Below are 14,245 nucleotides of genomic sequence, written 5' to 3'. Positions count from 1 at the left end.
ACAGAATGGGAAAAGATAGTTGCAAATGACATATCAGATAAAGGGCTAATATCGAAAATGCACTTTGTATTTTTAAATGTAAAGGAAGAGGAGGAGGAGGAAAGGAGGGCTGGAAGAGGATGAGAAAGAGAAACAAGAAGCATAAGAAATGGTTTGGGAAGCATCAATCATTTCAACGTTCCCAGAATATTTTTTTTCTTTTTCAAACTGGCTTTAAAATAGAGCGGCAATGGGTCAAAATGGCAACTGCCAACATATTCAAACTTTATCAAATGTAAAAGCAACGGTATAATAAAAGGACTTGTGTGTTTTTAAGACCAGATTTTGAAGTGAACTTTTGGGTAATAACTTCCTTTTTCATTCTACTGCAAGAACAGCTCATGGAACTGTGCTCCTGAAATTGCCTAACTGGCATTTCCTTATTATATAATCTAAAATGTACATTTATTTTTAATACCTAACTGCCAGTGTTTTGGGGGAATAATTTGTAAAGTTGGCCAAACCTATATACCCATAATCACAAGAGAGGGTGAACCTATTTACTTCCTCATAATCTGTTTACACACTGTAAGGAATTCATGATTTGGGGTATAGTCACTGAATGTGTGAAAAACTAACTATGTTACACATATGGAAATAACTTCACCTCTCCACTCTTTAGACTGTGAGAAGGTAAATGCAGAAAAGTAACAAACCATATAGATCCATTACTTTTGTGAGCAATTAATCTTGTTGACATTTTTATATGAGCTTGCATAAAAATGCCTAGAAAGCATGCTGTAGAATTCACTTGTTCATTAATATTGATCATATACTGTCCCCATTGTGTTAGGAGCTACTTAAAGATTACCTTCAAAAGCATTATAGTGTTATTGATTTTAAAACTCCCTGAAGCCTTTTGCATCTTGAAAGTCTGCTTATACTTTTATTTTTAAGAGTGATATTACCAAGTGTTGTTGTCTAATCAGATGATTTGGACTTTTATGAATGCTAATTAGAAATGGAGCTTGTAATTACCACTCTGTATACTCCTTTTATGTAGCTATAATACAATACAAAAGGAAGCAAACCTTTTAAAAGAGACTTTTGAAGTGGAAAGGAATCAAGATCAGCTTTGTCTTATTTTATTTTTACAAGCTCTAAGTAGCTGAATAATTCTCATTTGTTTTAAAATTTTGCTCTGCTATAAAATTGTTTTCAAAGTTATGTATAAGTCATATGTACATATAATATATACTTATGCTTACATTTACAGAAAAGATATGAGATGCCCTAAATATACCAGAGTTTTGGCAGTAAAAGTGAAGAATGTGGCCATATTGCAAACATTTGTTAATATAATTTCACTAAGGAAATCCTAGAATTAAATTTCCAGAAATCATTGTGTAAACTCTGTATATAGATAGATAGATAGATAGATAGATAGATAGATAGATACACACACACACACACACACACACACACACACAAACACACACTGAGAATATTATATTTGCAGTAAAGGATAGCCCTTAAAATTAATTTTAATAAGTGAGGTGCATAAACTGGATGAGTAAATATTTTCTTGTGTTGTCAACTTACTCTTCCAGCTGCTATTTTAATTCTATTGAAAATATCTATCCAAATTACTAGTAGAATGCTTAGCACATAATAGCTTCCTAATAAATAAGTGTTATTTAACCTGAAGTCAGAATGACCAAAACCGAAATACTCTATGTTGATCAAAGTCAGGGCCTGTGTTTTTCTTACCCTCAGAGTACAAGCAATAATATATGCTAAAGATGATGATGGTTATTTATCAGTGTGCCAAGACCTTACAATGATACTTATTTTCCATATAAAATAGTTGATATATTAGACAAGGGAAAACACAATTACAGAAAGAGAGTTTCTTGGGATCTATGATTCTCATATGATTAGCCCACTTACCACTTGGAGAAAGAAACCTGGAAATAGTTGATATATACTTTAATAATCACTATTTAATATCGAACTACAAATCTTTTTGGCTACCAAGCACATTTTGTGAGGTGAGACTCTCGGCTACATTTATTTTATTACCTTTAGGTACTAATTTATATCTTCTGATTATTTCATTTTGCTAATGCTTTAAGTGAATGTCTTTATTTACAGAAGATTTGGTAAATTAGGAGAACAAAACACTATTAATGAGATGATACAATGTTACGTGTTTCTTAATTCTATATTTGCCAAAGAATTAAGATACCTGTAATTATGCAAAAGCTTACATTCTAATGATCTGTTATTTATAATTGTAATGCTATTACAGATATAATACTCTTGAATCTTAAACCCTATTAGAGATGGAAAATATTGGAACTTAATTACAGATTTAAAGAACTTGAACCTTGAAAGGTTTAGAAAAGTTATAGAAGATATCCTAATTAATTACCAAGTGAAAAGCCAAAAGACCTTGGTATCTTATAAACCTAAATTTGGATCTGGTTAGTGTATAATATGTAATGGTCATCACTCATTTTGTCATACCCATGTTTATTCAGAATATATCCAGCACCTACTGTATACTGACTCTGCCCATAGAGTATTTATGGTCTAATGGAGAAAAGGGACACTCTATCATGAGTGCTCCAAAAGACTATGTACAAGGCATACAACATGAGCTTCACAGTATGGTTATTAGGGAAAAACAAACAAACAAAACCTCTGTGTTAGACAAAGTCAATTTCTTTCTTATCCTCATAGTGCAAGCAAGAGTATATCCATACAAAATATGTAATTACAAAATAATATTGGGGAAATACACATGTTTGTCAGTTGACTTCAAACATAGCCGAAATGGAGAGTGGAGCACTGCTAGTATAAAGAGCGATCTATCTATATTCATAATATCTAATACACCCTGCCCATTTGCTGAAAATACTCTGAAATATTTCCATTTAGGAAGGCTTTGGAGTCCTGCATTATTTATCGGACCATGCTTAGTGAATTCATGCTGATTCTGTTTGCATCTATCAAGATTAACAAATTAATATATAGACCTTCAACATGGCAGGGAGTGTGGCTCAACAGAAAGTGCATAGATTTATAGTCAGACAGAGTGTGTTATAATCTTGCCTTTTCCAGTTAGACATGTCACTTAACCTCTGTGGGCAAGTCTGTTTTCTGGCCTCTAAAACGAAGACATATTCTTACAGAGCATTAGAAAGAATACTATGTATACTTCATGCTGCTTAGTATAGGAAGCACTCTAGAAAGGCTAAATCCTTGTCCCATTTACTTTACTTCATTCTCACGCTTTAAATGAAAATCGTAGAATTTCTTAGACTAGGAAAAATAACAGCAGTCACAACCTCTGTTAACAGGTAATCTTTTTCTGAAACTCAGATGTCAGCTGAGGTCATGATATTCTTTGGGTTGTAAATAAAATCAGCCCCAATGCTCTAAATCCTATCTTTTGGGAATCTCTGAGGTTGTACCACGATTGCCAAGCAGGCTTCACCTATGCCCTCAGGAAATATCTAGAGTGTCTCGAACTTTAGATACCCTGTCAGCTCTGTCTTCTGCCTTCTATATCCACTGGATCCTTGAATCCCTTGGGCTTCATGTGCTATAGCATTTCTTCCTTTCTGCCCAGTATGAGCTGGATGAATGGCACAGCCCTTTCCCCTTAATTTCCCCAAACACCACACACAGGTCTGTGCATCTAGCAGACTCAAGTGTAGATCTGGATGCACCTGTGGATACAGTTCACATAGGAGCTGTGTTCACAACTTAAACCTGAATTTTAGATAATCATGCTTTCTTACTAGCTACTTTTCTTCACATATTACAGCCTCACAGCATACTGCTGACCCCACTCTGTCCCTCAAGTCACTTCCAGCTCTGCTTTGGGGTCTCCTCTTCTGGGTTTTCTCCATCCATTCCTAAATTCTTCCCTTCATTGTGCAGAGCCGCTAACTCATGCTCAACTTTGAGCCACATTCTACTTTTCCTAAGGTGCAATAGGCTTGAGTAAAGGGAGTCAGCTCTTTCAGGCTACTATTTGCCCCTTGTTATTCAAAGTGAATTCCAGAGACCACCCTCCATGGCATTGGCAGAAGCCTTACTATTTCAGCCTTTTATTTCAATCTCTCCCTCAAGGAGTTTTGTAAGAGGAAGACAGCATAGAAAAGGGTTATTTTCTCTAGAATATAATAAATTACATCACACTCTTTAAAGGACAAGAATAGCTTGATCATTGTTGGTTTTAATAACTTAAAATTATTTTCCTCCTAGTGATAAATCCTTAAACCAAATTTTTCTTCTATTATGATTTTTAGGTTTATTTGTTGTTGTGGGGTTTTTTTGGGTTTTTTTGTTTTTTTTTTTTTAGTTTCAGAAATTACTGAATTCTTATTCAGCTTTGTTTTCTCATCTGCAAAACTGAAAGATTGGATTAGGTGATCTCCAAGGCTCCTTATTTGTTTAAATTTATATAATTCTTTGAGTGTAATTACCTACATATTTTTTTCTCTAGCAGTTATATACATGGCTATCACTTATCAGTTAATAAAAAAAAACCTGTCATGGCTTTTCTTATTTTGAAGTGAACTGATATATCAAATCATTCTCCCTTACCCAACTTTTCAGTCAGTAAAAAATGTAGGCTTTGAGATTGCAGACTCTTAGTTTGAGACCTAAGGGCATCACTCATAGATACTCATTTGAGAAACATTGTCTAATATTTGTACCCTACTTTTCTTTTTAATTTAAAAGCTAGTGGTAGTGACAGTAATCTCATGGAGTAGCTGAGAGAAAGAGATTATCTATATGAAAAGAATTTATAAATTGTAAGGTACCATCAAATGTGAATTATTTTGAGAGGAGGCAAGAAGGAAACCCTGAGAAAGAAGAGGTTCTGTAGCATGATTTGCATATTTTAGCAGTGGAAGAAACCTGATTCCAGTTGCCACAAAACAGATCATTGGTGCTGTTTCTTCTTCCTGTCTTGAATATTGGCAGTGTACCAACTGGCAGGTGTGGTTAGTTTGATTAACCTACCACACTGCACAAAACTGTCTACTTAAATAAATGTACTGTTTTTAATTGATGTGAAGGTAACTGGAGAAAAATCACAGATAAACTACTTTCCTTTCACTTGTTGAAAGTTAGCCCTATCAACAAGATTCAGAGGTACCACATTGTGTTCTATTTCATGAATATTCTTATTAGATTCTACAACTGTTGAATTTCACAAAATTTTAAACTGAAAGAAACTGAGTTTCAAAGATAGTTGCTGGAGAAAGGATTCGAATTTTAAAGTCTTGGCTCAATGAAAGACATGTTGCTCAACCCCTATGTGCTTGTTGTTGGAAGCACACAGTGATGATGGTGAATTTCCTTTTCTGTCTGTAAGTCTCTAAATGATTTGCCTCATATTGAGGAGCCATTCCTATTGGACTCTTCCAAAGGTCTTGCCTAATGGGGCTCTCACCCAGTTGCTTCAAATTTTCACTGTTCTCACCTCCTTATTATCACTATTGCCTTTTCTTAATTAATCTTCTTCCAGGACTCAGGCATTCACCTTTTCATACATAGTCACACAGTTTAATTCATCTTTCTTTTCTAATATGCACATCTTAATTTTCTCTTTGGTGTTTTTTCTTTCACTCAAAAAATGTGTTCTAGTCTCTTTAGTTAAACAAAATTTAAAAACACTAAATTAGAGACTATTAGATATATGTTCTTGGCCTTTCTTCACCTTCCAGGGAGAGTTTATACTTCCTTTAACATCTCCCTTCTCTTCTTCACTATGTCCAGTGTGTATTCTGCCCTGGGTCAGTTAGTATCCTCCAAAGAAGTAAGCTATAAGACAGAATTAGAGGTACAAAAGATTTATTGGGGGAGAATGCCTGTGATGGACAAAGGGTAGCAGAAGCAAAAATAGGTAGGATGAGCCTTCAGACTGTGACACAAACCCGTCACTTCCAAAAGAGAGAAGAAAGGAAGGAAGGAAGATCCATAGAAAAAGCCTGGGACTGCCATGCCACTTGAGAAAATCTCAGCTGTACCACAGGGGCACCTTGTGTAAAGAATGTGGCCTAGAGGAGCCCTGAGTTAGGCTGGGGCAGCCCAGGTCTACACCATAGTGCCAATAGCTGCTTTTCTCCAAGGGAGATCAGACACCAAACTTCTACTGGCTGTTAAGATGTACCAGTCACTTTGGCAAAATTACTTTCTCAAAGCTTAAAATGACTATCAGCCCTCCTCCGCCCCATATTTGTAACTTTTGATGAGCTACTTCTTATAGATTGGCAAAAGTTGTGGCTCGTAGAAGCATGCCTCACCACAAACTCATAAATAGTAAAATATTGCAGCCAGGTGTCCATAGTACCTTGGACTATGTGGCTGTGATCATTTGCAAGTATATGCTATTTTCACCAGCAGGTTTTCAAAAGCTCTTCAGTGTTAGCAGCTCCAGAAATTGCCATTCAGTATTACTTTTTATGGTTTTTAAATTTTTTTTTTATTTTTGAGAGACAGACAGAGACAGCATGAGCAGGGGAGGGTCAGAGAGAGAGGGAGACACAGAATCTGAAGCAGGCTCCAGGCTCTGAGCTGTCAGCACAGAGCCCCACGCGGGGCTCAAACCCACAAACTGTGAGATCATGACCTGAGCCGAGGTCAGATGCTTAACCAGCTGAGCCACCCAGGTGCCCCTGGTATTACTTTTTAAATATGCCAAAGGTATTTTACAATTTGGAGGTCATAATACTAATATTTGTGCTAATATTTTTTTGACTGTTTAATCTGTTACACTTTTCTGGGTGTTTGATATGTACAAATTTTTTTTCATCTGTATCATTACCTTTTGAGATAGATTCTATTAATTTTGACATTTAGCGCAGGGTAAGACTGAGGCACAGAGAGGTTAACTAAATCCTCCAAGACCACATGGCTAGAAAGTGGTGAAACCAGGATCCAATCCCAGGCCATTAGTCTTAGAGCCCCGGTAACAACTCTATTTCCTATACCATGAATATTCAGAAATATCTATAAATATGTACATAATATCTGTAAAGTTGTTAATTACAAAATGTTGACCCAATATCTATTATAAAGCATATGCATCATGCAGCAATTTTTTTTCTGCCTTTCAGGTCCCTGCATTCCTAACCCATGCCATAATGGAGGAACCTGTGAAATCAGTGAGGCTTACCGAGGGGACACGTTCATAGGTTATGTTTGTAAATGTCCTCGAGGATTCAATGGAATTCACTGTCAGCACAGTAAGTCATCCCCAGTCATTGTGCTTTTATTATTATTGATTGCAAAGTATGCAAGTCATTGTCATTCCTATTGGTAGTAGACTGATAGAAGCTTCCAACGGCAAAGAACCCAGAGAGTTGGATAATGCCTCCTGTCTCCCACTGAACATACCACATCTCCTGCCGAGGACTCCGGGACTGTGTATGTCTCAGTCCCCATAGTGATGTATGGGGCCAGTAGCTTCATGTCAGCCCTTTTTGAATATTGTCCAGCCATACTTGCAAAATGTTGTCTTTATTTTAAGCTGCTATCTGCCTTTTTTTCACACTTGCCCTGGAGCTATATTCTTCATGCTTCCCAGACATTATTCTGTGGATGAGGTTCAGAGATACACTCAAAACAGAAAACTGCCCACCCAGCCCTCTCTATAATCCAGTTTCCTCCTGCTTCCAGTGTTGGCATTTTTAGCACGAAAATCTTCGGAAGTTCAATGAATGTGTTATCTGCACTTCTCTCTCTTATCCCCATTCTTATTTGTCCTGGAAAGTTAAACAAAAAAGGACTGCTTGTGATGCTGTCTTCTTAGAAGTGTGGCTCAACAGAGATGCCAAATGAGTGGTTGGGGGTCCACTGCTGTAGGGGTGCAGCGAGCGGGGAAGCCACAGCTAATGGTGTGCTGTCAGGGTGCGCTCTTCCAGAGGATGTCCTGTGTGAGCTGAGTCTTGAAGGAGGGAGAGGATTTTGATCAGAGGGAGGGGACGGAGGAATGGTACATGGTGGGACAAGTGGGGAATGCACACACGAGCTCTGAATATTGGAGTGATAGATAAGACCGTGCTGTTAGGAATGAGTAAGACAAACTGGATATGCTAGCCAGAGCCAGATTTCCAACCACCAGCAAAAAACATGGAATTTCTCCTGGCTCTTCTACTGTGGGGGCATAATGTGCTTTTCTGGAGACTTGCCGTGACTGGGAATTTATAAAAGTTCTGTAGAAGACAATTATAGTACAGTGGCATTTGTGTTCTTTACAACAGGCACCTAAACTGCCTATAATTATCTCTAAGAGCTCAGATCACCCACAAGGAACTGAGAGGCTACTGCTTTTTCTCAGACTGAATCCAGAGTTGCCAAGGCTGACTCTTCCTTATTATAGCATTATTGCTTAGTGTTCACACACAAACACCTCAGAACATCCCCAGATAGACATGTGAGTCCCAAATCTTGGCTGCTTTGACATTCACTTAGTCCCATAAAGAAAATGTTACTAATCTTGCTTGTTCACAAATATCTGTGACATGGTTTTAGCAGTGCCTAGAGGAAGACAGTCTGGCCACCCACTTGAGTACCTCACTTGAACCACTTACATCCAAATACACACACCTACAGAGGAATCTTCTCTTGAAATGAGAACAGAATTTTTATAATGGGATGCTGTCCAATGTTGAGAGGCAGAAATTTATTCCAAGCTCAGAGCACCCTTACTTTTACTTTTCTGTGCTGCATGACTCTAGGAGGGGGAACGTAAGAGTATACACAGATTCTAGCTGTATTTAGAAGGCATGTGTAGACACTAATGTCACTTAAATATTTTATATTGATTAACTGTCTAACCCTAACCTACTGCTGATAGCAGTGTGAAGTTGGAGCTGGTCCTTAAACCAGAGATTGGGAAACTCCAAATATAAATTCCAACTAATAATATCAATACAATGGCATAAAATTATTTTCACGTCTCTGAGTCATCTTGTTTTCTTTGTATTGTGAAGAAAAATTTAGTTTCAGTTATCTCTAATAGCTTGAAAGTCCCATTAAAGACATCTAGACATCATTTGGTAGTCCCAGTAGAAGGGAGGTTGTCCTGGTCAGGGTCTTGGGGAAGTGTCCACCTGCCTCTGACTCCCATACATGGTGAGCTGTGAATTCTCTCAAGAGAACTAGCAGGTTTGGAGAAATAAAGCAAACCCTTATTGCCTCCATTCTCCATGGTGGAACCAAGTCTTTTCTCTCCTACCTTACATTATATTCAAATAAGCACATTAATGCACATAATTTCATTGAATTCCAAGGCTTATTTTGAAGCACAAAGAAATTCTCTCCCTTATTGCACCTGGTTCCCCACAAGACTTTAAAACCATGTTAGGAACTGCACTGGGAAGCCTAAGGCTGAGATTTTCAATTCAGAGCTGGGATTTTATGGTCTCAACAAACTAGTCACTATTCTCTGGAGTGCATCATTATCAGAAACAACAGAGAATGGAGGGAAAAAGATGGGATTTGTATTCAGAGACCTGGATTTAGACCTGACCTTTGCAGTTATTGGTTTAGTGACCTTAAGCCAGTTGTTTGATCTTTCTGCAATTGAAGATATATAAATTGAATAATTGAACTAGAAATAGATGGTCTTCGGTTCATACAAGCTAGGAGAGTATTTTGACTAAATGGGTAGCTTGCTTACTGCACAAAGGTTGTCAAGCCATTCTCTTCAGAGATGAAATTGAAAAGGATTGTATAATGGAAAAGTAGAGTTAGAAGTTCTGGGTGCCCAGGGAGCTTTTTCAGGTAGGAGAAACAAAAATGCAGCAATTTAATTCCTTGTAAGAACTGCTGAGTATTTGGGTTTATTTTTCACAGTGGCAGTAGTTCCATGGCCCAGATTTGCTCTAGAACTTTGCTACTTAAACTATGGGGTCCTGCATTAGAATTGCCTGGAAGCTTGTTAGAAATGTAGATTGTCAGGACCACTTAACTAAATCAGAAGTCTGTTTTTTCCAAATGATCCCCAGTAGACACCCACACACATACTGAAGTTTGAGAAATTCTGCACAAGACTTTCAGTAGCTGAAAGTAATCAGCATTCAGTTATATAACACCACAGTATAGGAAAAATACTTATTATGGTTTTTGTAAATCAGAACTATATTGAAAATCAATAAAAATAAAAAATGTACCAATAAAACATGAACATTTCATTTGGAAAAAGAATTGAAAAAAATTCCTCAGATCTCCATAAAAGGGGAGCTTATTAACTTAGTTCTACATGGCAGAATGTGAATTAAATATCCTTTGGAATATAGCTAAATAAATTTAAGTTTCATGATACAGGAATGATAAATACACAATTAGTAGACTTATTTTAACAACCATTTTGTCAGTATGTTACAAATTAGGGGAAAAAAATGTTTCCAGAGCCAACATTAATATTATCTATATATGACTTTTTTTAATTAATAGGTTTTAGATTTTAGAGCAGGTTTAGGTATGCAGAGAAATTGAGCAGGGAGTTCCCATTTATCCCTTTACCGCCTGCATTGTTTCCCCTATTATTAGCATTCTCATTAATAGGGTATATTTGTTATAATTGGTAAAAACAGTAGTGATACATTATTTTGCATTGGCATCCATAGTTTGTATTAGGGTTCACTTTTTGTATTACACAGCCATACGGATTTTGAAAAATACATAATACCATGTATCTACCATAGCCTCATGAATGGTTTCACTGACCTAAAAATCTTCTGTGCTCTGCCTAGTTATCCCTTCTTCCTTTGCCAAATCCCTGGCAAGCACTGATTTTTTTTTTATCATCTCTATAATTTTGCCTTTTCCAGAATGTCATATAGTTGGAATCCTACAGCGTATGTGGCAGGAATAATAATAATGTAGTGTGTAGCCTTTTCTAACTAACTTCTTTCACTTAGCAATTTATATGTAACGTTCCTCCATGTCTTGATAGCTTTTAAAAAAAAACACTGAATAACATTCCATTTTATAGATGTATCACTGTTTGTTTATTTATTCACCTATTAAAGAATACCTTGGTTGTTTCCAATTTTTGGCAGTTATACAAAGTGCTGCTGTAAACATTCATGTGCAGCCTTTTTTTTTTTTTTTTTTTTTTTTTTTTTGTCTTGTGTGACAAAGTTTTCAACTTCTCTGCATAAATACCTAGGAGTACAATTGCTGAGTCATCTTATAAGGGTGCATGTAAGAGAAAGAAACCCCAGGGGTACCTGGGTGGCTCAGTCAGTTAAGCATGACTCTTGATTTTGGCTTAGGTCATGATCTCATGGTTCATGAGATCAAATCCTGAATCAGGCTTTGTGCTTAGAGTGTGGAGCCTGCTCAGGATTCTCTCTCTCCCTCTCTCTCTGCCCCTCCCCTGTTTGCATGGGCACCCTCTCCCTCTCTCTGTCAAAATAAATACACATTTTAAAAAAGAATAAGAAACTTCTGACTGCTTTCCACAGGCAGTTGGTTGTACCATTTTGCATTTTTACCAGCAATGCATGAGAGTTCCAGTGTTCCATATCCCCACCAGCATTTGTTACTTTAGTGTTTTGGATTTTAGCCATTATGTGTGCATTTTTTGTTATGAAAGTAGCAGAGGTTATAACTTTATAAGACTAATAATAATTAGCATTAATTTTATACAGAATTACCAAACTACACATGTTCTTAAAATGCCACAGAATAACGTGAAACACACATATATAATATATATATCCATATGTATATAAATGCATGTGTGTATGTGTGTGTATAAATTATAGATGTAAATTATAGGATGAATTGAGCACCAAAATTGTCTAAATGTTAGACTTTTGAAAGGAATTTTTAAGTACACAGTTTTCTTCTGGGAGCCTCATTTTGAGCTGGCTAGAAGTAATCATATTTTATTTGTTGCCTAGTAACAAATCTAATGCCTTAGGGAAGGACAATGTCTTCATTTCCAGAACTCCTTGTCCATCTTACCACTGAACGCATTCTGTGCATTGTTCCCTATATGTCCACAGCTCCTGGCTTTCAATTCCTGTTAAGCATGAGTTTTCTTGGTTCTTATTTTTTGAGGAAGGAGAGCTGATCTCGGTGCCCACCAAGCCCTGAAAGAAAAAAGGACTGGTTTAAAGAACTAGCCTACATATCAGATTAGCTGAAGACAGTATGCTCTCTAGTCCTCTTTCCCACTGAAGAAGTTGGCCAGAAAAAGACAGAATCTAAAACTTTTCTCCTTATACGTTATGCTAACTATTATAAACTAGTTTGGTCTTAATTTTCCCTATTGATTAATGGATCCATACATTCCACAAATAGTTATATTTTTACTTTCTTCTCATATCAGATATTTATTATGACTTTATGAATACTATTCTAACTTAACACTAGAAAACACTTATCAGTAATACTGACAATATGATTTCCATCTTTGAAACCAGGCATTTATTTGTGTCACAAACCTTGGCATTGAATTCAGCTAGGAAATCAAAGTGCTTTTTAAGATCTGTGGCAAGGATTGCTTCAATGACTAAAAAATGAAAGCACTTGAATTTCATGTGATCAAGACTAAAAAGGAAGTTGTATTCTGGGCAAGAAAGATATAGATTCCAAGCTGATGCAGCATGGGTCTATGAGTCATTTTACTTTTGTAACTCAAATATTTCACTTTTCTCAGAGTTAGCCAATGCCCTTTTGAGGATCATTGTTAATTGGCTTAATTACATATTTGGCGATTACATGTTTTATGTGTTAGGTGGTGCTTAGTAAACATACAGACTCTTGTCCCACCTCCCTCTGTTGCATTGAAATCTTTGGTCAGTACCCTCATATAGTTAAAAGCACCCATATGGTCCATGGATGAACCAAGCTAAGGACAACTTGCTCAAAGAATGGCCTTTACTCTCCAGTTTACACTGAAGGAAGCATGCCTTTAGGGAAGACTTCTGGATTACACCAGAGTTTTTCATGCAGATGTCTCTAGCTCAGTTGATGAATGGTCAGTTAGCACTTAGTGGTTCTGTACTTTAACTTCTTATCCGATAATTCAATTCAATTTAACAAACACTCAGAACTTCACACTGTGTTATGTGTTGGAAATAACATGTCTATAAAAACTGGAATTAATAATCCTTTGTCCTAACTGAGGGTTGATGGAGGGAGGTGAGTGGAGGATGGGCTAAATCAGTGATGGATATTGAGGATATTGAGGACATATCCTTGTAATGAGCACTGGGTGTTATATGTAAGTGATGAATCTCTATATTCTACACGTAAAACCAATTTTACCATATATATGTTAACTGACTAGAATTTAAATTAAAAATTGAAATAAAAAATTACATACAAAAATAATAATAATCCTTTGTCCTGGTTCCCTGAACAGGATACTTGTTAGTATTAGATGAGAGGTTTGAGAACATACTTTATGTATTTTAAAGAATTAATAATCCCTAATGGGCTAATAATTTTAAATATGATGGGGATACCCATTGGTCTTTAATTTTTCCCTTTCTCCAAAAACATTTTAATTATAATTTTTTAAAAAATGAGTGGTGGGCCAAGGGGAAACTCAGTTCACAGCTTTATGCTTTTCTATAAGAATTCCTCTCTTAACATCCTCAATTCTTATAAGTAACTATTATTTTTAAAAATTACTTCCTACTTTTGGCTTAATGGCCTCTTTACTTTAGATTTCTGCTTGAAGGATCAGTTTGCCCTAATGAAGTACTCATTTGAAAACTGTGTGGAAACTTTACCTGGAGTTATTACTGATACCTGCAAACTATGTAACTATGCTTGCTAAATCAAGACCTCTAACAAGACTTCCAAAATAGAGTTGTCTCCAACTCCAAAAGATTTTCTGACTGTGGACTGAAATTTCTAACTCTACTACTCACCGATGACTTTACAGGTCAGTGTTGGCTGCCTTAACTCTATGAGCCAAAGGTTCTCCAACTTAGTGTGCAGTGGAGAGTATAGATAAATATTCAGATCTCTGCTGCTTATCTATAAGATATTTAAGTTTAATACATATAATTATTGATCCATGTCTGACTCTCAATAAGTACACTACTGAAACTGATGCAAATTATTCTAGAACACTGATTCTCAACAGTGGCAGTACATTAGAATCACCTGGGGACCTATGAAGAATACTGAAGCCTGGCTCTCACCCCAGAGACTTCGATTTAATTGGTCTGGGATATGGTCTAGGCATTAAGAGTTTTAAAATCTCCCC

At 36.4% G+C, this 14,245-nt stretch overlaps 1 protein-coding gene across 3 annotated transcripts in view; it reads left to right on the top strand.

Moving 5' to 3' along the window:
• The window catches only part of EDIL3 (EGF like repeats and discoidin domains 3), a 399,456-nt gene that overhangs the window by 167,315 nt on the left and 217,896 nt on the right, over window positions 1-14,245 (top strand). For all 3 annotated transcript variants that reach the window (XM_029942553.1, XM_029942554.1, XM_029942552.1), the window contains one exon: window positions 7,122-7,250. In XM_029942553.1, the coding sequence (XP_029798413.1) occupies window positions 7,122-7,250 (129 nt within the window). The remainder of the gene's footprint in view (window positions 1-7,121; window positions 7,251-14,245) is intronic.

This window comes from Suricata suricatta, chromosome 6, assembly GCF_006229205.1.
Source record: "Suricata suricatta isolate VVHF042 chromosome 6, meerkat_22Aug2017_6uvM2_HiC, whole genome shotgun sequence".
In the NCBI taxonomy this organism is placed as follows: domain Eukaryota; kingdom Metazoa; phylum Chordata; class Mammalia; order Carnivora; family Herpestidae; genus Suricata; species Suricata suricatta.
This window is presented reverse-complemented; position numbering and strand designations above follow the sequence as displayed.